The 25867-nt window shown below is 37.7% G+C and overlaps 1 protein-coding gene across 1 annotated transcript; it reads left to right on the top strand.

The window, feature by feature from the left end:
- On the top strand, nt 5079–18573 carry IBSP (integrin binding sialoprotein). The gene is made up of 7 exons (XM_005681454.3): nt 5079–5140; nt 7487–7554; nt 7649–7699; nt 7795–7872; nt 11958–12023; nt 16825–16998; nt 17567–18573. The coding sequence occupies exons 2-7, from the start codon at nt 7501–7503 to the stop codon at nt 18062–18064; spliced, it is 921 nt and encodes a 306-aa protein (XP_005681511.2). The 5' UTR covers nt 5079–5140; nt 7487–7500; the 3' UTR covers nt 18065–18573.

The raw sequence follows: 25867 nt of genomic DNA, 5'->3' as shown, positions 1-25867 counted from the left end.
GACTTCGGATGCGGGGTAGCTCCTCCCGGCTGCCGCCCCTGACCTCGGACTTGGGTAGCTCCTCTCGGCCGTTCCTGCGCAGTTGCAGCCTGGCACTCTCGGCCGCTGCCCCAGATCTCGGACGTGGGGTAACTCCTCTCCGCCGCGCTTAGTGCACCGGGTCGCAGCCGCTGGTGCTGAGTGCGCCGGGTCAATTAGCTGTCAACATTTCTCTGTTTCATAATGTCTCTAGAAATGTCTCTGAAATCTTTTTAATCTATAATTTCCCTTCTCCCTTTTTTTTAGCTTCTCCTGCTAATAAGACAGAAGCCAGGTAATATGTTTGATAACCTTTCCCACTTTCTGAACTTTGCTGAATGCATCCCAATGATGTCATTTTAAATAGTCATCTGTTTCCTATAATTTCTCTAGATACAGAGATTTCATCAGGTTCAAGTCCTACTGATGGGGAAGAATCCTCCACAGGTGATGGAGGAATGATGGTCCAACTGATTGATGGTTAGTTCTTTTTTGGTGGGAAAATTCCCTTATTTTTAAAAGATGGCCTAAATTGAAGTCTTCTTGAGGTTAAGTGGTTCACATGTTGGTAGAACAAACTTTCAGTCTTTTGATTCTCAGTTCTCAACCCCTTTTATTGTATCTTATAAGCTCAACATTCAGAAAACGAAGATCATGGCACCTTGTCCCATCACTTCATGGGAATAGATGAGGAAACAGTGGAAAAAGTGTCAGACTTTATCTTTTTGGGCTCCAGAATCACTGCAGATGGTGATTGCAGCCATGAAATTAAAAGACACTTACTCCTTGGAAGGAAAGCTATGATCAACCTAGATAGCATATTGAAAAGCAGAGACATTACTTTGCCGACTAAGGTCTGTCTAGTCAAGGCTATGGTTTTTCCAGTAGTCATGTATGGATGTTGAGAGTTGGACTGTGAAGAAGGCTGAGTGCCAAAGAATTGATGCTTTTGAACTGTGGTGTTGGAGAAGACTCTCAAGAGTCCCTTGGACTGCAAGAAGATCCAACCAGTCCATTCTGAAGGAGATCAACCCTGAGATTTCTTTGGAAGGAATGATGCTAAAGGTGAAACTCCAGTACTTTGGCCACCTCATGAGAAGAGTTGACTTATTGGAAAAGACTCTGATGCTGGGAGGGACTGGGAGCAGGAGGAGAAGGGGACGACAAAGGATGAGATGGCCAGATGGCATCACTGACTCGATGGACGTTAGTCTGAGTGAACTCCGGGAGTCGGTGATGGACAGGGAGGCCTGGCGTGCTGCGATTCATGGGGTTGCAAAGAGTCGGACACGACTGAGCGACTGAACTGAACGGAACTGATACTATTATCAACTTACTGAGTGATTATATTGGAATTGCATGAGATGTGGCTGTACCAATTCTCAAAGTTACCCAAGCCCTAAATCCAGAAATCATCCTAATCTTCTCCACTTCTCTTACTTCTACTGAGTCCTATTACTTTTATCTATTTAACATCACTTTCCTTTGCTCCATTCTTTCCATTCCCCACAGCTACTGCTTTAGTTTAGACCTTTACTGTTGCTTTTATGGACCATTAAAATATCTTCTTGAAGGTCCCCCCCTCCACAACAATTTCGCTTCCCTCAATCCACCTCTGCCTTATCAACAAAAGATTTTTCCAAACTTCAATTCTAAATATATTGTTTTTCTGCTTTAATCTTTTGGGATTCTCTCATTTCCAGGTGGAGTCTGTACCCCTTAGTGCAGCCTAAGCCCCTTCCTCATCTGGCCTTTGCCTATCTGACCAAACTCATTTGTCCCTACATCCACTCACTATATTGCAATCTATTGAATCACTGAAGTTTTTTCAACGTGCCAGCAAGGATACATAGCGATTAAAAGTAGACTCTAGAACTGGACTTGACTTTGGTCCTTCAGTTCAGTCGCTCAGTCGTGTCTGACTCTTTACAACCCCATGAATCACAGCACGCCAGGCCTCCCTGTCCATCACTATCTCCCAGAGTTCACTCAGACTGACATCCATCGAGTCTGTGATGCCATCTGGCCATCTCATCCTCTGTTGTCCCCTTCTCCTCCTGCCCCAAATCCCTCCCAGCATCAGAGTCTTTTCCAATAAGTCAACTCTTTGCATGAGGTGGCCAAAGTACTGGAGTTTCACCTTTAGCATCATTCCTTCCAAAGAAATCCCAGGGTTGATCTCCTTCAGAATGGACTGGTTGGATCTCCTTGCAGTCCAAGGGACTCTCAAGAGTCTTCTCCAACACCACAGTTCAAAAGCATCAATTCTTTGGCACTCAGCCTTCTTCACAGTCCAACTCTCACATCCATACATGAGCACAGGAAAAACCATAGCCTTGACTAGACGGACCTTAGTCGGCAAGTAGTGTCTCTGTTTTTCAATATGCTATCTAGGTTGGTCATAACTTCTCTTCCAAGGAGTAAGCGTCTTTTAATTTTATGGCTGCAGTCACCATCTGCAGTGATTTTGGAGCCCAAAAAGATAAAGTCTGACACTGTTTCCACTGTTTCCCCATCTATTTCCCATGAAGTGATGGGACCGCATGCCATGATCTTTGTTTTCTGAATGCTGAGCTTTAAGCCAACTTTTTCACTCTCCTCTTTTACTTTCATCAAGAGGCTTTTGAGTTCCTCTTCACTTTTTGCCATAAGGGTGGTGTCATCTGCATATCTGAGGTTATTGATATTTCTCCTGGCAATCTTGATTCCAGCTTGTGTTTCTTCTAGCCCAGTGTTTGTCATGATGTACTCTGCATAGAAGTTAAATAAGCAGGGTGACAATATACAGCCTTGACGTACTCCTTTTCCTATTTGAAACCAGTCTGTTGTTTCATGTCCAGTTCTAATTGTTGCTTCCTGCCCTGCATACAGATTTCTCAAGAGGCAGTTCAGGTGGTCTGGTATTCCCATCTCTCTCAGAATTTTCAACAGTTTATTGTGATCCACACAGTCAAAGGCTTTGGCATAGTCAATAAAGTAGAAATAGATGTTTTTTCTGGAACTCTCTTGCTTTTTCCATGATCCAGCGGATGTTGGCAATTTGATCTCTGGTTCCTCTGCCTTTTCTAAAACCAGCTTGAACATCAGGAAGTTCACAGTTCACGTATTGCTGAAGCCTGGCTTGGAGAATTTTGAGCATGACTTTACTAGCATGTGAGATGAGTGCAATTGTGCAGTAGTTTGAGCATTCTTTGGCACTGCCTTTCTCTGGGATTGGAATGAAAACTAACCTTTTCCAGACTCCCACATTTATTAGCCATCTACCCCAAGGCATACTTACCATACCTGGGCCTCATTTGCCTCACCTGTAGATGGGAATAATCTCATAGAATTGTTTTCTGTGTGAGAAGGATAAGTAAAATTGCACAAATGAAGAACGAGCATGAGAGAACTCAGTGAATACTAGATGCTGTTGGTATGTTTTCCGTATGTTTCCATATCCTTTAAACTCATTCCCAAGAATGTTTTTTCTCTTCCTCCTTGATAACATCTTATCTATGTATAGTAAATTCCTATTCTGATGTCACAGCCTGGCTCCATTGCTCATTTGTCATTTAGAATTAAAACACCATACATTCATAGCACCTCTAAACCTTATATATATTTTGACTGCTCTGCCCCAGATCCGCCTACATGAACATGCATGCTCAGTTGCTCAGTCATGTCCGACTCTGTGACCCCGTGGACTGTAGCCCACCAGGCTCCTAAGTCCATGGGATTTTCCAAGCAAGAATACTGGACTGGGTTGCCATTTCCTCCTCCAGGGGATCTTCCTGACCCAGGGATTGAATCTGTGTCTCCCGCAATGGAGGCAGATTCTAAAATTTTTAAAGACGAAGACAGGATCTGTCTTGTTTTTGGCTCTCCTTCCTGGAACATTTGCTTTCCATTGTCCTGGGTCGGTGGACAGTTTAGTAATTTAAAGTTTGGCAAATTGAACTAAGATGAGGTTAAGTTGAATTTTTAGAGCTTATCCAATTGTCTTTACTATGAGTCTATATCTTTTAAACAACTTTTCTAAAACCAAAGACAATTTATCCAAAGCATCTAACAGGGTGACTGGCACATATGCTTAAAACTAGTATTTATTGATTTTTGGTTTCTCAAGTAGACTTCACAGTCAGAGGAAGGTTTAATGACTGGACAAGCAGAATATGCAAGCTATTAAGCTAAGTTTCTCTTTGCAAATTAAAAAATTCAGTACTTTAGTTTATCAATCAGTTTCTTGTGTGTCTGGTTCCCATGAATCATTTCTATAACAACAGCTCACCCTTGCCAGTTCTAATCATTGTTTTCTATACCCATGGGAAAAAAATTAAATGTGAAAATGAACAGGAAAGAGGTATACAGAAGTCCAGGAAAATACACTGAGGTGACATTTCTTATACAACGGAAAAAGACCATATAAGTAGATAGTCTAAATTGGTTTATTTTACAGACCAAAAAGTGCAACCTGCTTCTCAGTAGCAGGATTCTCAAAAACAGTATAAATTTTATACTCAGCAATATATCTCAGGAAATATATTCTATAAATTCTGACATTTAATTATACCAAATTTATGAGTCACTATTTGAATGTATAAAATAATTGATTTTAGAGTCTTAATTGCTTATTATCTCCTGTCTTTTATTATTCAGTTTTATTTTTCTTTTTTTTTTACTAAACTAATCATGTAGGATTGTATCTGATTACAGTAAGTTTTCCTTCCTTTCAACATAGTGGAAATTCGTATAATTATGAAAATTTTAAATAGTTAAATCTCTTGCTATTTATTTTAATTCAAATCCAGTATATTTTTATATATATTCAGAACTCAAACTATTCATCTTCATCTTAACCTTCAATTAAATTCCACAATGCAAACCTCTTGGCACTAGAACCACAGTTCATGTTTATTCAACTGAGCTTGTGTCTTGAAAAAGTGTGGAATTTCGGGAGTTTTCTGGTGAGAATCCACATTCTGACATCACTTTGGCCATGACAGTGATTGGCTGTGGGAAGGCAAAAAAGAGTTTATAGCCCACAAGAGCAAGTGAATGAGTGAGTGAGAGAGCAGAGAGAGTATTCAATCTGTGTTACTCACTCCTGGGAGCCTGCCTTCTCACTCCAGGACTGCAAAAGGTAAGGATTAATATAACAACTTCATTGCCTTATAAATCAGACACTCTGCATTTCACATCTCTGGGCATGGTTTTGAACATTCTATTTAAATATAGATATTAACACATTGTAGAGAATTGCTATGTAATCTAACACTTGTTTATCATTAAACTAGTACCTCAGGTTTTAGATTCTTTTGAAAAGGCTAAGTTTATTAACCTATGCTTGTAAATAAGCTCTTACTACTATATACATTAACTAGAAAATTATGCTTTCTACTTTCTATCTCTGTACCTTACAGATAACTGTTTTTACTCATTCTAATGCATTCAAGGTAACCTAACTGGAATACTATTTTGCATTTATAAATGTGCCTCGATGTATGTTGATTTCTCCATCAGTTGCCTAGTCTGTACTTCAGTTATAAACAATATTTTCCAAAATACATATTTGGTTTCAAAGTGTTAACATCTTATAGCTCTAAAATCCAAATGGAAAAATGCATAGTACTAGGGAAATAAACGATGCTGTTAGTTTATCATACTCTTCCCAATAAAAACTTGCAATTAGATTATCAAAACAGTCCTTTAAAATTTTTTGAATTGTTGTCTGGGTTAGTAGTGGGCACTATAGAGGTCTTTTGCTCTTGATGAGTCACAAAGTAAATAAAATGAGATTTATGTAGGCAGCCGATTGCTGCCTAGGTGAGTCACTTGGTTCTTTTTATATTATTCCTGTTGTATTTTCATCTAGTTGTTTTTAAGGTTTGTTATGAGAAATTTTATACTCTAAAGTCTTTATACAGTTCTATGTATTTACATTTTTAGCTCTTTAAGATATTGTGATTATTCCAACTCTTTTCATAAAGCTACAGAGCAGTAATCTTCCTGTTTGTTGGTGGGCTCCATCAAGAATGGCCAAATTCAAAGTATTATTCAGAGAACCTCAATAGCAATGAAAGCTTCTTAAACAGACAGGTCCCCTTCAGGGGGAAGTCTCTTTATTCTCATGTGGCCATCAAGAACTAAAGTAGACAGGACTGTGAGCAAGTTAACAAGCAACAAAATCAAAGACCCACTCCACCACAAAGACAGGTGACAGAGGACGCAAGACAGCTTTTCCAGGCCTCTACCCTTCCCCTGTGTAATGTTTATTTTAGCTTCAGATACTCAATAAGGATGTGATAAATCATGACCAGTGATGATAAAATGCAGAATCTATTTTCAGATATAGTATAGGACATGGATTTCATATCTTTTAAATATTACTTCTCCCAGTGTCTTTATGGGGAAATTCTGATCACCATTACATACTGCTCTTAAACATTGCCAAAGCTGTCACTCTGGAGGAGAACTCTCTCAGTTAAGTGTGTTGGTGGCTTTCAGCAAAGTTTGTTCAAATTTTATTAAATTAGGATTTTTATCAAACAGAATAAAATCAGGATAGGACTTCACAATTGCTCTCCTTTGCCTGTGAGAAATCTATGTGGAACTGAGATCTTTGCAAGGCTGCAAACCCCATGACTGCTTACAAAACTACTCCTATTCTGAGAGTTGCATCTTCTATTCCTCCATAGAATCGACATGACTATCACCCTGACCCTAGAAAGGCCCACGTCCATTCCATAACAATCTCCCACACCAGTGATTATAAGCTTAAATGGAACTGGAGAACAATGTAATTTGAGGAAATTTGCCTCTGATATCCCAAAATGAACTCTGATAACTTTTCTCATAGATTCTTCCTTAGACGTGGATGTTAGGGTGCTACACGTTGTGAGAATGATATTTCACATATCATGGATTTTTCACACACATAAAAATTCAAGTATTCTAAGATAGCCATGGAAAAATGGCTCTTAGTCTTCATAGTACAAACAAACTTTTAGTTTAAAAACTATATAGATGCTGGAAAGAGCCTGTAGGATAACTGGCATAAAAGTAATCATTCAAATGTATTCAAATTTTCCCTTAGTTTTTAATTATAAACAAAACAAACAGGTCACATAACTACACCAGTTGGTGTTCCATGTCAATGGTATTATAAGGCCTCCTCACCCCAATGTGAAACACACTAAACACTCAAACTCTGTCAGTGATGAAATGGATATTCATTTACAAGTCAGATCAGATAGGTTAAAACCAAATATGGAACTCATGATTATTCAAATAGATGAATAAAGTCTATCTTCTACCACTTACATAGAAGGAACAATTTTAAAACAAAAGCAGAAATTTGGTCCTAGTTAGTCAAAACTTTAATTGGACAAAAAATGAAAATTAAATACATCCCCTAGTATGTGAAGTCTGTGAAGAAAAGGTACATTCTTAGTTTTACTCATTAACTTTACCACTTCATTAATTCCAGAAGCAATCACCAAAATGAAGACAGTTTTAATTTTGCTCAGCATTTTGGGAATGGCCTGTGCTCTTTCCGTAAGTTCTTTACTAAAAACCTATAGTTATTTCCATTTTTTGTCTTTTGATATTAAAGAGAGAATATATAGTAATTGATTGCTCTTTTAAACAGATGAAAAATTTGCATCGAAGAGCCAAATTAGAGGATTCTGAAGAAAATGGGGTAATTAATTTTAGCATAATTCCTTGGTTTGACTACACTTACTCTAGATTTATTGTACATGAAATATGAATATATCATTTATTGTGTTCATGCAGGTATTTAAGTACAGGCCCCGATACTATCTTTATAAGCATGCCTACTTTTATCCTGCTCTAAAACGATTTGCAGTTCAAGTAAGTATAAAAATTAATTTTTTCTCACTCCTTATAATTGAAAAGGGATTGAATTTAACTACAAAACACCTAAATTCAACTCTCACTGAAATTCAGCCAGAAAGACCACTTGCTAAAGCAGTCTGTTTTTAATATAATAAAGTTTATTCCCAAGTTTTCTTATAAAGCAGAGCTATACACGCACACAGAATAAACTCATTTGGGCCCAGTCTAGAAAGCTATAATGAAAGCACACACCATGGAAGATCGAGTTCAGGTGTTTTGACTAATTCACTGACAAAGTGGACAATTTTATCAGTTGTTGACATTTAAGTCAGTGATGCAGCCACGAACTGCCATTTTATTGTAGATTCAATACTGTCATATAGCTGTTTCATATCCAATAATGTAGTCCTTTAATTTAGGGGGAAATGAATTCATAAACAACAAAAGACCATTACAAAATTCCTGATAATCTATGGTTTGCTGAAGATTTTCTTAACCTTTGACCTGTGTAATTCACTAGAATAAGAATGGCTCAAGAATGCAAAGGAAAGAGAGAAATTCAGGAAGCGAACTAAAAAACTTGTGAGAAAAACAAAACATTCTTAAAATTTGTAAACATACAAAAAATAACTAACCACTAAAAATAAGAGTTTCTGTTTATACTGGGTTACTACCTGTGAAGAGGGTTCTGAAAACTAGAGGGTGTGGTGCTGATTTTAAATAGACAACAAACCAGCATTGTGCTATTTTTATTACTATACAGTTTGGGTTCAGGGCACCAATTATGCACCATCTGACCCAGGACTTCTGAGACACTAAAAGCAGTCAGGACGCCGAAAACTATGCCTCAGCACAGTGGCTTGGCATAACATCCTGCCATATGTTGAGCTAACCCATTTCTAACTCATACAATGATAGGAAATGATCATTTTAAAGTATTTCTAGCACCATAATAATTATGGGGAATGTGTGTAGCCGCAGAAATATGAGCATGGTTGATACAAGCATTGTGGGTTTTCAGAATTGCCTTCCATTCTTTGGTTTGCCCATAAATAACAGTGCTCATTTGAAATTTCGTTGTCTTTCTTAAACTAAATGATAATATATTCAAATTTTGGACCACTTCCTCAACTTTTCTAAAATATCATATACTTAGAAATATTACTATCTAGAAAATTTTACAGATACATGTGGTCCAATTCAAATGTCCACACTGAAAAGATATTAGGAAAGGTTATATTTTTCCTTATTGATAGACCCAAACTTCATAGATTTTTAAGCAGACCTTTAATATTCAAAATTGCTACAGACTATATGCAGTAAGGTCTATCTCAAGCAATGTAGAATTTGTAAATAAGAGAGTTGTTTTAAAATAGAATTCATAACACAACATTGTAAATCAACTATACTCCAACAAAAATTTTTTAAAAAAGAAAAACTAAATTAATTAAGTAAAATAGAATCCAATAAAATATATCTCGCAATCTAACAGTCTGAGCTAGTATCGATGATCTACTGTTCCACTTTACAAAGTTTGATTTCCAAGATGTTTCTCCTTGCATGTCTATTTATATGCTTCCATAGCTCTTAATTATTCATTTTCTTAAGTCTATTAAGTATTTAGTACCCAGATTATCACCCCCCAAATCATTAAGCTTCATTGACTTTGAAATTCATGTTATATTCAGGTGGAATCTTTGTTTATATATAATCATTTCCAAAATACCAATATGCATGAAATACATTGATTGCCAGGCTGTCAACCTATTGCAGTTTATCTGCTTGGCTATAGAAATGGAAGTATATAAATAAGGTTAATACCCTAAGCATTTTTAATTGAGGAAACTTTTTTTATGATTAAAAGATTTGATTAGTGTGTGAACTCTTAGACAGCAAGGACTTTATCTTATATTTCTTTTATCAGACTCATCTCAGTTATCACAGCACTTGATGTGGAAAAACTGCCCCTATTTCCAACTTCTTCTCTTGCTATAATTCTGATTATCAGTACAACACCTGGAATGCATCTTCTGGAATTGAATAAATCCAGTAAGGATAGAGTTTGGAAGGAGTATATGAAAGACTTCCAGAAGGATCTGTAGGACTTAGTACAACTTGGTAATAAGGCCTCACTGAAAGAAAGGAAAATAAAAAAATTCTGAGGCTTCAAGGCATTTCAAGCAGTTTTTAAATTGTCCTTAAATACTAATTGAAAGGTGATGTAGTTGAAGTAGAATGGAAGCTAGGGGTGAGGAAGCTTGTAAAATGATAGAAACACTCCCACTGAGTATGATTTCAACACCTTTGACATTTTTGTACCTTGAAATTTTTGTACCTTGTTTTATGTCCCTGGATAAGTTTCAGAGTTTCCTGGTTTATAGTCTATGGGAACTTGAATAGAATTTTTATCCTGCTGTTGTATGAAAATTGAATAAATCTTAATTATATTAAAAAAATACTCCTGCTGAGACAAAATATGCTACACAAATAAGCTGTTCTCTCTATATATAATTTAACTAACAAATATAAATAGTTTCAATAGCACCTTATGCTTTTTTCACCTCTGGGCTAGGGAAAAGCACAGCCATTAAGGTCATGGCAGTGGAAGAGTCAGTCTAATTGTTCTCTTTTTCACCCAAGGTTATTCTTGGCTAAAGGGGAGAAGCATTCCTTTCCTTGGGTGTATGGCGTGGCCACCTGAAGAATGAGCCCAACAGGCAGAGACCTGAGCAGTACTGGGACATAAATATTCCCTCAACTGATCTCTCACCCTAAGGTTCTTCTATAGCTATGTTTTCTAAGACCCACCGTACTTCACAAGTCACCAGAATCAAAGATAAACTTGCAGGGCAGAAAATGATAGAATCTTATGTTGGGTTTTTACTTATACCAAGGAGAAATAGTGGTTGCAGAAAAAGAAGGAAAATTCAATTGGGATTAGCATTTCCTTTTAAAAAGTAGCAGAGTTGGGACTTCTCTGGTGGCCCAGTGGCTAAGACTGGACTCCCAATGCAGGAGGCCTGCGTTCAATCCCTGGTCAGGGAACTAGGCCCTACATGCCACAACTAAGAACTGTAAATATACATAAATATTTATTTATAAATAAATACATAAATACAAAAATATTTTTAAAAACATAGCAAAGCTCATTAACTTTTATTTTTATATAGACTCCTTGGTTTAATTTATTCTCATTCAATATTGAGCGTTCTAGAGAAATGGTACTCATAAATTTCCTAAATAGGTAAATTAATTTTTCTTCTTATATAGCTTATATCTCTTGTATGAATTTTTCTCTCATAAAGTTTTATAGACACACACACTTCAATTTAGGAATGGCTTTAATTAGATTAAAAGGTACTAAAATTATATGCAAATTTAATTTCAAGTCAAAGTCTAATTTAAATTCACCAGAAGAGCTCTTCATTTAAGAAAATCATCCAGGTGGTGCTACTGATAAAGAACCTGCCTGCAGTGCAGGAGAAAAGGAGACACTGGTTAGATACCTAGGTTGGGAAGAGCTCCTGAAGGAGGGCGTGGCTACCCGCTCCAGTATTCTTGCCTGGAGAATCCCATGGACAGAGGAACCTGGCGGGCTACAGTTCACAGGGTCGCACAGAGTCGGACATGACTGAAGCGACTTAGCACACAACAACTTATATTTTGTAATAAGTCTAATTATCATTTCATTCATATTTTATAAAGAAAATGAAACAATGATATCTATGTTATAGCTTAAGATTTGCCTTAACTGGTTGGAGAATTCAGCCATTGTGAGCTTCAGATTCCTTCTCTGTGAAATAAAAAAATTAGACTAGATAATCCTCTCATTCTCTCAGAGCTAAGTCATTCTGCCATTCTTTGCTCTAGTTTTTACATACAAAATGTTTCAACATATTGTCAATACTTTTGAAGTTAAAAATGGAGTATTTCAAAGCATATCTTGGTCACTGTAAAATTCCCCTTTTCCTCTAACCTCATTTTGTATATGTCTAGTCGCCTCATATCTTTCTCACAGTAGCTGAGAGCAGTTCTAAGTAAATAAATATATATGTACATATATTCATATGTGTATGAATTCATGTATACATATTTTTTAGAGCAGTAGTGACTCATCTGAAGAAAATGGAAATGGTGATAGCTCAGAAGAGGAGGAGGAAGAAGAGGTAAGGAATTTCTGCAGTCTTTTTTTTTTTTTTCCCATAACAAACCAGGCAGCACAAAATAAATAAATAGGAAACTAGTTTCCTGTAACTTAGACTCAGCAAATAGCCATTGCCAGCTTACCAACTGCCCTCGGTCTTCTGTTTTGGAGAAGGGGGGTATTATTTAAATTAAAATGAACTAAAACGATCTGTTTAAAACACTATTACAGTTTGGGGTTAAAGTTATCTGTAAGCGGTACATGAATACAAAAGCATCTCCATTTTAAGTGGAAGAAATGTTGATTCTGAAAAAAAGGAAGAAAGCATTATTTACATTTATAGATGGACAGAGGGTGATGGTAAAAGATAAATACATAATAATCCTAAACTTAGTGCAATACTTGTTTTATGTATTGCACGAACTTTATAAGGACCGAACTTTAAAAATTCAATTTGATGAGTGGGTAGTATAAGAAAGTTAGATTCTCTACAGTGTTACTGTGATTCATCTGCCTTTCTTTTTTTTAATGTTTATTTATTTATGGTTGTGCTCGATCTTTCTCTAGTCGTGAGTGGGGCTACTCCAGTTGCAGTGCTTGGGTTTCTCCTTGCGGTGGCTTCTCTTGTTGCAGCGAGCAGGCTCAGTGGTTGTGGCCCATGGGCTTAGTTGCCCTGTGGCACGTGGAATCCTCCCAGACCAGGGATGGAACCTATGTCCCCTGAAATGGCAGGCAGATTCTTAACCACTGGACCACCAGGGAAGTGCCTCATCTGCCTTTCTTGACTCACACAGTAGGGTTGTTCTTTTTAATTGGAATTTCATATGTCTTTTTGTCTAATAATAAAATTCATGTCCTTGCAGAAATGCAAATACTCAAGATGTAGAAATATCTTCCTATACAGTACTACAAATTAGTGTAGTTCATGGCTAAAATTCTTCTACATAATCTGGAAATTGTACTAACATGTTTACAGCTGACATCCTTGCCCATGCAAACTACTATTTAGGTACATTTTCCTGGATAGTCAATTATAGCTATCCACTGGTTTGAGAACCTTCTAAATTCAGGTATTCTTAGGTGCTATTTATGAAGGGACAATGACAGTCCAAAATGGATCATGGATAAATGTCTTCTATCCTGAAAACAAAGTGGTGTGGGAACTTTAAAAGTGACAGACAAATAATTAGTTTAATTTTTTAAACCATAAATTTTCAGTACCATAATTTAAACCCAATAGCTTTTAAAGGAAGACCTTACAAGAATGTCAAGCCATTACCAGGAAAAATGCCACCCATTGCCTGGAGTTCCACATACTAATCTTATACAAGAACTAAGCTAGGGTAATCCATTTAACTACAGCTGTTTGCTGTACAGTGACTGTAAAATTGCCTTACCAACTAGATTTCCCAATTGGATCGCATACCTTTTGGCAATGGTTCTTCATTTGTTGTAATGGTGTTTGGGGATGGAGGAAGATTAAGAGTCCTTCAGGACTCTGATGAAATCTCACCTACTCAAATTTTCCCAACAGTCTGTGAACATTTCTAATCCTCTCAGAACTTATCTGCAAACTCCCCGTGATCCAGGACACTTGAGACCTAGGTTACAACCCCTGCTTTGAGGATGAACAGTGTTGTAATCTCTTTTGCATCTCTTCACGCTGCCCAGCTCAGTTTCTTATACATATTTAGTGCCAAGTCAATATTTGGTGGTTTGGTTTTAGAACTTCAGAGGAATAAATGCTCCAAAGACCATTCATTCAAAGTGATAATGGAAAGCGATGTGAATAAAACTTTTAGTCTTCCATCCTGAAGAGAATTTAGAACTTCTTTTTTCCCCATCTCTTCTCTAAAATTTCACTGGCAATTTAGGTTAAATACAGAGTCCTCAGGAATTGTATTCCCAGGAACAGGTGCTTAGGCCTATTTTCTACTTGATGATCATACATTTTTTTCCCCTCTCCTAAATTATCCAGTCTCATATTTTAAAGTTTTATTGACACATCGGCTTCCGTTGTGGCTCAGCTGGTAAAGAATCGGACTGCCATGTTAGAGACCTGGGTTCGATCCCTGGGTTGAGAAGATCACCTGGAGAAGGGAAAGGCTACCCACTCCAGTATTCTGGCCTGGAGAATTCCATGGACTATACAGTCCATGGTGTCACAGAGTCAGACACGACTGAGCGACTTTCACTTTCAATATACATAACACAATTATCATAAGTTTGTAGATGATTGAAATTTCAGAAATCAAACACTGTAAGTATTACCCAGAGCCTACAGAAAAAGCAGCACATGCATTGCATTGCATTCCATTCATTAACCAGCCCCCACCAAGGGCAAATGCTAGGATGACTCCTATCAGAAAGATTGTTTTTGGCTCTGTGTTTCATTCATATACACACATATATGTATGGAATCATGCAGTATATACTCTTTTACATGTAGTCTCTTTCACTCTCAGCTTCAGAGACTGACTCATATGATTCTGTAGTTGTAAACCATTTGTTCTCAATATCAGTATTTCATCATGTCTGTGTATCACAATGTGCTAACCTGTTGATGGGCAGTTAAGGAGTTTTCAGATTTGGCCTGTGACCAAAGAGTGCTGCTGTGAATGTTCTAGTACTCCTTCTGGTGAACATATGCATTCATTTCTGGCGGCCACTTTACCTAGACATGAAATGTGTATGTTGAAAGGTCTGCATATATTCATCCTGAGGAGATGTCACCAATAGCTTCCCACAGCTGAGATACTAATATAAACTCCCACTATCCATATAGGAGCATTCCATCAACTCTACATTCTCATCTGCACATGTTTCTTTCAGTCATTTTAGTCATTCTGGTGGGTTAATAACACACTCAAGGACAAATGACTGCTAATTTTTCTATTCAAAAAGATATTTGAGGCCTAGGGCTTCCCTGGTGGCTCCGATGGCAAAGAATTCATCTGCAATGCAGGAGTCCTGGGTTTGATCCCTGGGTCAGGAAGAGCCTCTGGAGAAGGGAATGGCTATCTACTCCAATATTTTTGCCTGGAGAAGTCCATGGGCAGAGGAGCCTGGCAGGCTATAGTCCATGGGGTTGCAAAGAGTTGAACATGAGTTGAAAACAGAGCCACTAACACACATCCATCCATTAAAAGTTTGACCTACTTCCCTTTTTAAGTCATTGCAGCAGGACAACCTTCAATAAAGTACCAGAAAAAGAAAGCGTGTTGTAGGAGAAAATAGAGAATCCTGCGAATTGGGAGTCTGGGTCTGTGGTCACAACCCTGCTGCTAATGACCTGCCATGTCTTTGACCTCATGCTAGTCATTTGTCCCACTGGACCTCAGTTTTTTCATTTGTGAAACAAGCGTGAAGGACCCAATCATATATTTTCCTACCCAAAAGAGCTTTCCTCTTTCTTCCCTAAAAGGTTTAGTCTCTTGGACTAAAGCATATAAACATGAAAAAGTAAATAAACAGTATGATGTTTGTGGAATATTTGACAAACTTAGCTTGGAGACTGTTTGAGGTGGACTCTAGTAGTCCCAAGCGTTCACTGAAACAGTAAAATTTACATATCTATGAAACAGACATAGTTTGTTTTAGTAATAAGAAAAGCTAAATGTGGCTTTTGTTTGTTTGTTTTGAAGTCTTAAAATATAAGATGCCTAGTTAAAGTTATCCTAACATATAATCTCTTTTAAAATGCATTGAAATAAATTCACTTTACTAGTATTCATTTAAACTAAATAAATTCTCTGTGTATGAATTCCTGACTTTCAATACTAGCTATGAATTACTTTGGGAGATTAACTCAGTCAACAGTTTATTGCCTAACAACATGGAGTAAAGACAAAACAGTAAAATACTGAAGATGATAAAAATATTCATGGAGGAGTAGTGATTTTTAGAAAACATCTTCCTACAATAACATAATACATCAGTAAGAATTCATTGGAGTGTTCAGTTTCTTCATTTCACAGAAAAATCATGGAATCTTTTGAATACTGCACATAGCTCAGAACTGGCTTATATGTTAGCAGATGGAGTTTGAATTTAATGTATTTCTTTTTCTTTAAATACTCTTGAAAGTAAATGAAATACATTTCACTTCTTTTTTCTTATAGTACATGAGACATGCAATTAACTTGTTTGAAGAGAGGAGGTTCTATATAAAAAAAAATTCCTTAAAATAAAAACATCCTAGATTTAGTGTGGGCAATTCACATAAATCCTCCTCCTCATCAAAAAATCATCATGGTACAACAAAAGGGCTCAATTTTTCTTTTAGTTAGAAAGATATACTTTCATCATTCACCACAAGACTTTTGTTAATTATTTAATTTATCTCAGCTCACTTTCCTTTTCTAAGAGTGTAAGTAATAATCTTACCTTACAAAGCTGCTCTAGGGAATAAGAAAATAAGTCTAAATTTCTCAGCTTTTTTGTCAGCAAATACAATAATTAATGTACTATTATGTCATTGTAGTTATTAATAAGACTTCAAGAGCCTAAGCTATATATGGTATGATACCATATAGTCAGATGTGCTGTAATTATTACATAAATATTTTGAATTGATTAAGTAGAATACAGAAATATCTAAAACACACCATAGTGAGGTAAATAGGGTGAAAATACTTTGAATTCCAAGCAGTGAGAACTGCAACTGGCATAAGAGGAAGCAGAGGTGTCAACACTGGGCAACCAGATGGCTGAGGGAAACCATCAGCCATTGTTATTTTCCCAATAATCGTTCATGACTCCAACAAATCTTGAGTTAACTTTCAGCTAAAACAATTTTTTCTTGCTCTGGACATTTTCAACAGGAGACTTCAAATGAAGAAGGAAACAATGGAGGGAATGAAGATTCTGATGAAAATGAAGACGAAGAATCAGAGGCTGAGAACAGCACCCTTTCCACTACCACACTTGGCTATGGAGAGGAGATTACACCTGGAACTGGACACATAGGTCTAGCTGCCATCCGGCTTCCCAAGAAGGTAACAATTCCTCCAAAATGTTCAATCTGCTTTCCTTTCTTTACTGAAGTCCGAGGTTATCCTGATGCTATACCTACAGTGTTTTATATTCTCTTCATTAACTTGATGAAAAAGTAAGAGCAGGTGCAATATCCCTGTTTACAAATAAATAAGGAGAGATCTTTTCCCAGGCAAGATCTCTTCCCATGTTCTTACACTGACTTTTCAACATTATCACAGAAGACTAAGGCCAAGCATCTTAGCAATGGATAAAAAGTGCTGAGAGATGCCATTGCATTTCTGGGAAGAGGTTTCCAAGTCAGAGAAAGTGGGTAGCAAAGTTATAGGAAGCATCTCCCACAGAAAAGACTTATCAAGTGGCTTTTTCTCCATCAGCATCCAATGACAGAGGTATTCATTCTGGATTTAAAACCTCCACCTGTTCTTTTGTAAGTTAAACTGTTTTCAATTCAAAATTACATGTAGTACAAAGATGTCAGTACAGAAAGCTTGTGTTGGATGAAACAATGGCCTTAAGTTTTATGTTTTTCACACCTAGATATGGATTCTTTCAAACTCTTCCTTATAGGCTGGGGCTACAGGAAAGAAGGCTACAAAAGAGGATGAGAGTGATGAAGAAGAAGAGGAAGAAGAAGAGGAAGAAAATGAGGCAGAAGTGGATGATAATGAGCAAGGCATAAATGGCACCAGCAGCAACAGTACAGAGGCAGACAATGGCCATGGCAGCAGTGGTGGGGATAACGGAGAGGAAGAAGGCGAAGAAGAAAGTACGGAAGGAATCACAGTGGCTGGAGAGACCACTGCTTCTCCAAATGGCGGGTTTAAATCTACAACCCCACCCCAGGAGGTCTATGGGACCACCCCACCACCGTTTGGGAAAACCACCACCCCTGGGGAGTATGAACAAACAGGCACCAATGAGTATGACAATGGGTATGAAATCTATGAAAGTGAGAATGGAGATCCTCGTGGGGACAGTTATCGAGCCTATGAGGATGAGTACAGCTACTATAAAGGGCGTGGCTATGACAGCTATGATGGTCAAGATTACTACAGCCACCAGTGAAGGCCCAGACTGGGATGAGTTCACCCCTTCTGGGATTTTGCGTGGCTACCGTTTTCAAAGTTCAACTCAGGAAGGTGCAATATAACAAATGTGCATTTTATAATATGGAATGGTGCTACTGTTCCAAAGTGGTTTTCTATAATTGTTTCTGCAAGTAATGAGCTTCTTATTGCTTTTCCCTACTATGTTATTGAAAGGTCGTAAATCAGGGCCATTCATCAAGTGGTAAACCAATGCATGAGACAATGTGTGATTGAGTATTTTGAGGTTGTAGTCCTATAAATAGTAATTTTAATGTGTTTCCACTAACTGCTAAAACATATTCTGTGCAAGAGCTGCTTCTTAGAAGAGATTAGATTCACTAACATTAGTGACACTGTATACAATAAATGTGCAGTTCTTTAATCACACTATCTGTCACTGTATATTAGGTTTAATTATCACTGTCATGTATTTTTATGTGACCTGTATGTATATTGTATCTATGGATTTTATCACAAATAAAAATGCAACCCTTCAGATGTGTTATAATTATGGAAAAATGAGAGATTCAGGATGGAAAAAGGTGAGACTGGAGGGAGGACAATTCAGCTAAAGGACAAAAGTTTATTTTTGCTATGATTTAAAACTCAGAAAGACTATAGACATTTTATCATGGATAAGTGAACTTGACTAAGATTTGACATGTTTGTGGGCAGGGTCAGCCATGTATATCAAGATAAACAGCTTTTATTAGACTTGCCAGATTTTATAAATAAAAATGTAGGATACCTAAATTTGAATTTCAGATAAATAATGAGTAACTCATTAGTATAACTTTGTGCCATGCAATATTTGGCCTTTGTGAACTATTTGGGACATATTTGTACTAAATGAATGATTTATTATTTGAAATTTAAGTTTAATTGAATGTCCTGTGTTATATCTGGCAACCCCATACCTATTTGATTTGCTTTTAAGTAGGGTAGGGGTGCGATGAGGTAGAAAACTCTTACACATACATCAACCCATCATCTCCTAACTTTTTATTATTAAAGAAAGAAAGCTTCAGAAAGGTTGGGTAACTAGTACATGAGCACCTAGATTCACCAATGGTTAACATTTTGCCACATTTATCTCTATTTCTGTGTGCCTGTCTTCATATGTGTATATATTTTTGTTGTTCAGTCACTCAGTTTTGTTTGACTATTTGTGACCCCTTGGACTGCAGCATGTCAGGCTTCACACATACATATATACTTTGCCAAACCATTAAAGAGTGATTGAAGACATCATGGAATCATAATGCTTCACCCTTAAATACTTTAGCATTTAGTATTAGAACAAGGAATTCTCCTATATAGCTGCCATATCATTCTCATTCTCAAGAAATTCAACACAGATATGCTAATATTTTCTAATACACAGTCCATATTCAAATTTTCCCAGTGATTCCCATAATATCATTTATTGCTAACTCAGTAAATTCTCACAAAATCAGGTAGGTTTTACTGTCATTGCCAATATTATTGACAAAAGGGCTGAAGAACAAAGAGGTTAAGCAGCTTGTACCAGATCATTATGGCAAAACGGAAGTTAAGACATAGACAGCCTAGCTTTAGGATCTGTTTCTTAACCATTAGCCTGTGTTCATCAGGAATGCTATATTCATTAGTATGTATTCATTAGGAATGGATGTTAAGCCATGAGTGGGCAGAAAATCTTTAATGATGAGGGTCTGTTGAACAAATAAGCCTTGTTCTCTATCACAAATTTCTTAGAACCAGCTATATTTTATGAATTGAGCCCTAAAGAACATTTCCAAAACAAGGATCCTCTGATATTTCTGGTATACCTTTCTATATAGGCTGTTTGGTATTGTGCAAAATGCATGAAACCTGGAGTCAGGTAGGCTCGAATGATGGTGACATCAAGAGCTTCCTTCCTTAGTCTTTGTTCCCTCACCTTCCACATACGGAGTGTACTCTGCTGAGTACACTGTTTCCTGTGTACACTGGATTGCTGTTCAGAATCCAATACATTGTGAGATACCCAGATCATCATAAGCTCTCTCCTCTCCAGTCCTTTCTTTTCTGTATCTTAACACTTAGATGTATCTGATTGTAATAGAATTACCTGACCATAAAAATTGCCTTTTGAGAATTCATAGAACATTTTTTTTCTTGTTCTAATGAATCTTTGTAAGCAAAAACTTTTGATTAGATGGATGCCTTGGGAATAGTGTGATAAATATTTATTAGGGGATATAGGAGTGGTTCTCCTGGGTTTCCTTACCCTACTGCTCTCCGCCCGGGTGCCCTCTGCCAATAAAATCTCTTGCTTTGTCAGTACATGTGTCTCCTCGGACAATTCATTTCCGAGTGTTAGACAAGAGCCCAGTTTCGGGCCCTGGAAGGGGTCCCTCTTCCTGCAACAAATGGCGACTCTGGTGGGATTCTTCTTTGCTGAGACTGACATCCTGACCACTCGGGGTACTCAGGGGCCAGCTTGCCTGCCAATGGACCAGACCCAGCGGCTGCAACTGGGACCCTTTTGTCCCTGGTCTCCTCCTGACGCAGACAACTGGCCAGAGTGCCCCAATTGGTAAGGAACAAGAGACTTTATTGACCTCTCTTCCCTTCCCTCTCTCTTTCCTCTCCTTAACTCTTCCTATCCTTCCCTGTTTTTCTAGTCCCCCGGTCCTGGACACAGGTATCTGGTCAAAGGGCCCTCAGCCTGAGCTGAGGATTGGAGATTGATCACATCCTCTTGGCAGAGAACTCAAATTCTGGTTCTGGTCTGGTCTGATTTCTGGTAGGGCCGAGTTCCAGTCCTCCCTTCTCTGGAGGCCCAAGGAAAAGTCCCATAACGCCTGGGCATCTGTAGGTGGCAGGAGACGTCTGTAAGGCCACCCCTTTCGCCCCCCCTCTCCCACGTCCTCCCTCTTCTTCTTTCAACCTGGCTTCCTTTCCTCCCTTGAAATCTTTGAGGGCTTCCTTGGTGGTGCAGAGGTTAAAGCATCTGCCTGCAATGTGGGAGACCTGGGTTCGATCCCTGGGTCGGAAAGATCCGCTGGAGAAGGAAATGGCAACCCACTCCAGTATTCTTGCCTGGAGAATCCCATGGACGGAGGAGCTTGGTGGGCTACAGTCCATGGGTCACAGAGAGTTGGACATGACTGAGTGACTTCACTTTCACTACAGGTAATCTTTCCTATTTGTGACATTGTCATAAACCAAATCAATATATCATAGAATCATCAAACCTTAGGTTTGGAAAGGATTGCTGAAATCTCTGAACTTTATTCATATTTTGAAGTTATTCATTGTTATATAAGACTTCCCTATAGCTCAAATGGTAAAGAATCTGCCTGCGAGGCAGGAGACCAGGGCTTGATCCCTGGGTTGGGAAGTTCCTCCGGAGAAGGGACTGACAATCCACTCCAGTATTCTTGCCTGGAGAATTCCATGGACAGAGAAGCCTGGCGGGCTATAGTCCATGGGGTCGCAAAGAGTCAGACATGACTGAGCGACTAACACTGTCCATGCAGTCTAGTTCATTGTTATATACAAAAATCGGTTAATCTTTTCTTTTATGTTTGTTTGTTTGCTTTGCTTTTGACATGTAATATGGGTGTCCACTATTCTATCTCAAGGATTCAAGTCCCTGAGTGCAGAATGGTGACTATTCTCCACCATTGCTCAAGCATCTAGGAATCTCCTTCAGACTTGCAGCATAATTTTTAAAGGAGCACTGTGGCAAGGCCTTCACTTGGAGTATACAGTCGTAGCAGAGGAAACATTAAAACTGAATCCAGAAACTAGCACAAATGGGTAATCAGATAGAAAGGCCTGTGTACCATCAACTATCCAGTATCCATGGAGACAATGAAGTTCTTGGATGAAGACTAGGAGGTGGGCTGGTGAGGGCTATGATTTAACACAGTTCCTGAACACTTGTAGGCTTTCCTAGTGGCTCAGTCAGTAAAGAATCTGCCTGCAATGCAGGAGGAGACCTGGGTTCAATCCCTGGGTTGGGAAGATCCCCTGGAGAAGGAAATGGCAACCCACTCCAATGTTCTTGCCTGGGGAATCCCATGGACAGAGGAGCCTGGTGGGCTATAGTCCATGGGGTCAAAAGAGTCAGACATGACTTAGTGACTAAATCACCATGGCAAACCCTAATGCCCTTCATAGCTGCTCTCTCCTCTGTATCCTGTAATATCTTCTGCATGGAAGCACCCTCTTGAAATACTTTTCCTACTTCCATGTCAGAGTTCCAATCTCTTCCTGCCATTCTAGCTAGCAAGCCTCCTTGGCCTCTTGCTCCAAATTCCCTTTGATCTTCCCTACCAGAAGCCCTATTTTCTGTAATTCCTCATAGTATTTATTGAACGCTCACCTGGAAGAAACCTGACCCAAATTATTAAAAAAAGAAGAGGAACATTTTAATTTTTCCCAGAGAAAGATAATCTTTCCCCCAAGAGTGAATCAAATGACTCCTTTGAATGGAGAAAAAATAAAAAGTGAAATAAGTTATGCTTATATGGGGTGGTGGTGGTAATGAAGTTGGATATTTATACTCTCCTACACATAGAAAATTCTTTTATCCTTGTTTAATGGTAGAAAGCAGTCTGTATTAAAGTCTATTTTATCGGATATGAGTATTGCCACTCCTGCTTTCTTTTGGTCTCTATTTGCGTGGTATATCTTTTTCCACCCTTCACTTTCAGTCTGTATGTGTCCCTTGTTTTGAGGTGGGTCTCTTGTAAGCAGCATATAGAGGGGTCTTGTTTTTGTATCCATTCGGCCAGTCTCTGTCTTTTGGTTGGGGCGTTCAACCCATTTACGTTTAAGGTAATTATTGATAAGTGTGATCCCGTTACCATTTACTTTATTGTTTTGGGTTCAAGTTTATACACCCTTTTCGTGTTTCCTGTCTAGAGAATATCCTTTAGAATTTGTTGGAGAGCTGGTTTGGTGGTGCTGAATTCTCTCAGCTTTTGCTTGTCTGTAAAGCTTTTGATTTCTCCTTCGTATTTGAATGAGATCCTTGCTGGGTACAGTATTCTGGGCTGTAGGTTATTGTCTTTCATCACTTTAAGTATGTCTTGCCATTCCCTCCTGGCCTGAAGAGTTTCTATTGAAAGATCAGCTGTTATCCTAATAGGAATCCCCTTGTGTGTTATTTGTTGTACATAATGATCAAAGGAACAATCCAAGAAGAAGATATAACAATTATAAATATATATGCCCCCAATATAGGAGCCCCGCAATATGTAAGACAAATGCTAACAAGTATGAAAGGGGAAATCAACAATAACACAATAATAGTGGGAGACTTTAATACCCCACTCACACCTATGGACAGATCAACTAAACAGAAAATTAACAAAGAAACGCAAACTTTAAATGATACATTAGATCAGTTAGACCTAATTGATATCTATAGGACATTTCACCCCAAAACAATGAATTTCACTTTTTTTTCAAGTGCTCATGGAACCTTCTCCAGGATAGATCACATCCTGGGCCATAAATCTAAACTTGATAAATTCAAAAAAATCGAAATCATTCCAAGCATCTTTTCTGACCATAATGCATTAAGATTAGATCTCAATTACAGGAGAAAAACTATTAAAAATTCCAACATATGGAGGTTGAACAACACACTTCTGAATAACCAACAAATCACAGAAGAAATCAAAAAAGAAATCAAAATATGCATAGAAACTAATGAAAATGAAAACACAACAACCCAAAACCTGTGGGACACTATAAAAGCAGTGCTAAGAGGAAAGTTCATAGCAATACAGGCATACCTCAAGAAACAAGAAAAAAGTCAAATAAATAACCTAACTCTGCAACTAAAGCAACTAGAAAAGGAAGAGTTGGAGAACCCCAGAGTTAGTAGAAGGAAAGAAATCTTAAAAATTAGGGCAGAAATAAATGCAAAAGAAACAAAAGAGACCATAGCAAAAATTAACAAAGCCAAAAGCTGGTTCTTTGAAAGGATAAATAAAATTGACAAACCATTAGCCAGACTCATCAAGAAGCAAAGAGAGAAAAATCAAATCAATAAAATTAGAAATGAAAATGGAGAGATCACAACAGACAACACAGAAATACAAAGGATTATAAGAGACTACTATCAGCAGTTGTATGCCAATAAAATGGACAACGTGGAAGAAATGGACAAATTCTTAGAAAAGTACAATTTTCCAAAACTGAACCAGGAAGAAATAGAAAATCTTAACAGACCCATCACAAGCACAGAAATTGAAACGGTAATCAGAAATCTTCCAGCAAACAAAAGCCCAGGTCCAGACGGCTTCACAGCTGAATTCTACCAAAAATTTCGAGAAGAGCTAACACCTATCCTCCTCAAACTCTTCCAGAAAATTGCAGAGGAAGGTAAACTTCCAAACTCATTCTATGAGGCCACCATCACCCTAATACCAAAACCTGACAAAGATGTCACAAAAAAGGAAAACTACAGGCCAATATCACTGATGAACATAGATGCAAAAATCCTCAACAAAATTCTAGCAATCAGAATCCAACAACACATTAAAAAGATCATACACCATGACCAAGTGGGCTTTATCCCAGGGATGCAAGGATTCTTCAATATCCGCAAATCAATCAATGTAATTCACCACATTAACAAATTGAAAAATAAAAACCATATGATTATCTCAATAGATGCAGAGAAGGCCTTTGACAAAATTCAACATCCATTTATGATAAAAACTCTCCAGAAAGCAGGAATAGAAGGAACATACCTCAACATAATAAAAGCTATATATGACAAACCCACAGCAAACATTATCCTCAATGGTGAAAAATTGAAAGCATTTCCCCTAAAGTCAGGAACAAGACAAGGGTGTCCTCTTTCACCGCTACTATTCAACATAGTTCTGGAAGTTTTGGCCACAGCAATCAGAGCAGAAAAAGAAATAAAAGGAATCCAAATTGGAAAAGAAGAAGTAAAACTCTCACTGTTTGCAGATGACATGATCCTCTACATGGAAAACCCTAAAGACTCCACCAGAAAATTACTAGAGCTCAATCAATGAATATAGTAAAGTTGCAGGATATAAAATCAACACACAGAAATCCCTTGCATTCCTATACACGAATAATGAGAAAGTAGAAAAAGAAATTAAGGAAACAATTCCATTCACCATTGCAACGAAAAGAATAAAATACTTAGGAATATATCTACCTAAAGAAACTAAAGACCTATATATAGAAAACTATAAAACACTGATGAAAGAAATCAAAGAGGACACTAATAGATGGAGAAATATACCATGTTCATGGATCGGAAGAATCAATATAGTGAAAATGAGTATACTACCCAAAGCAATTTACAAATTTAATGCAATCCCTGTCAAGCTACCAGCCACATTTTTCACAGAACTAGAACAAATAATTTCAAGATTTGTATGGAAACACAAAAAACCTCGAATAGCCAAAGCAATCTTGAGAAAGAAGAATGGAACTGGAGGAATCAACTTGCCTGACTTCAGGCTCTACTACAAAGCCACAGTCATCAAGACAGTATGGTACTGGCACAAAGACAGACATATAGATCAATGGAACAAAATAGAAAGCCCAGAGATAAATCCACACACATATGGACACCTTATCTTTGACAAAGGAGGCAAGAATATACAATGGAGTAAAGACAATCTCTTTAACAAGTGGTGCTGGGAAAACTGGTCAACCACTTGTAAAAGAATGAAACTAGATCACTTTCTAACACCGCACACAAAAATAAACTCAAAATGGATTAAAGATCTAAATGTAAGATCAGAAA

Source organism: Capra hircus, chromosome 6 (assembly GCF_001704415.2).
Source record: "Capra hircus breed San Clemente chromosome 6, ASM170441v1, whole genome shotgun sequence".
Taxonomy (NCBI): Eukaryota; Metazoa; Chordata; class Mammalia; order Artiodactyla; family Bovidae; genus Capra; species Capra hircus.
This window is presented reverse-complemented; position numbering and strand designations above follow the sequence as displayed.

Bases quoted from the DNA above. Each gene is read 5' to 3' on its own strand.
- IBSP (XM_005681454.3), top strand. From the start codon at position 7,501: ATGAAGACAGTTTTAATTTTGCTCAGCATTTTGGGAATGGCCTGTGCT. The intron at 7,555-7,648 runs GTAAGTTCTTTA...TCTTTTAAACAG, and splicing joins GAATGGCCTGTGCTCTTTCC to ATGAAAAATTTGCATCGAAG. The intron at 7,700-7,794 runs GTAATTAATTTT...GTGTTCATGCAG, and splicing joins AGGATTCTGAAGAAAATGGG to GTATTTAAGTACAGGCCCCG.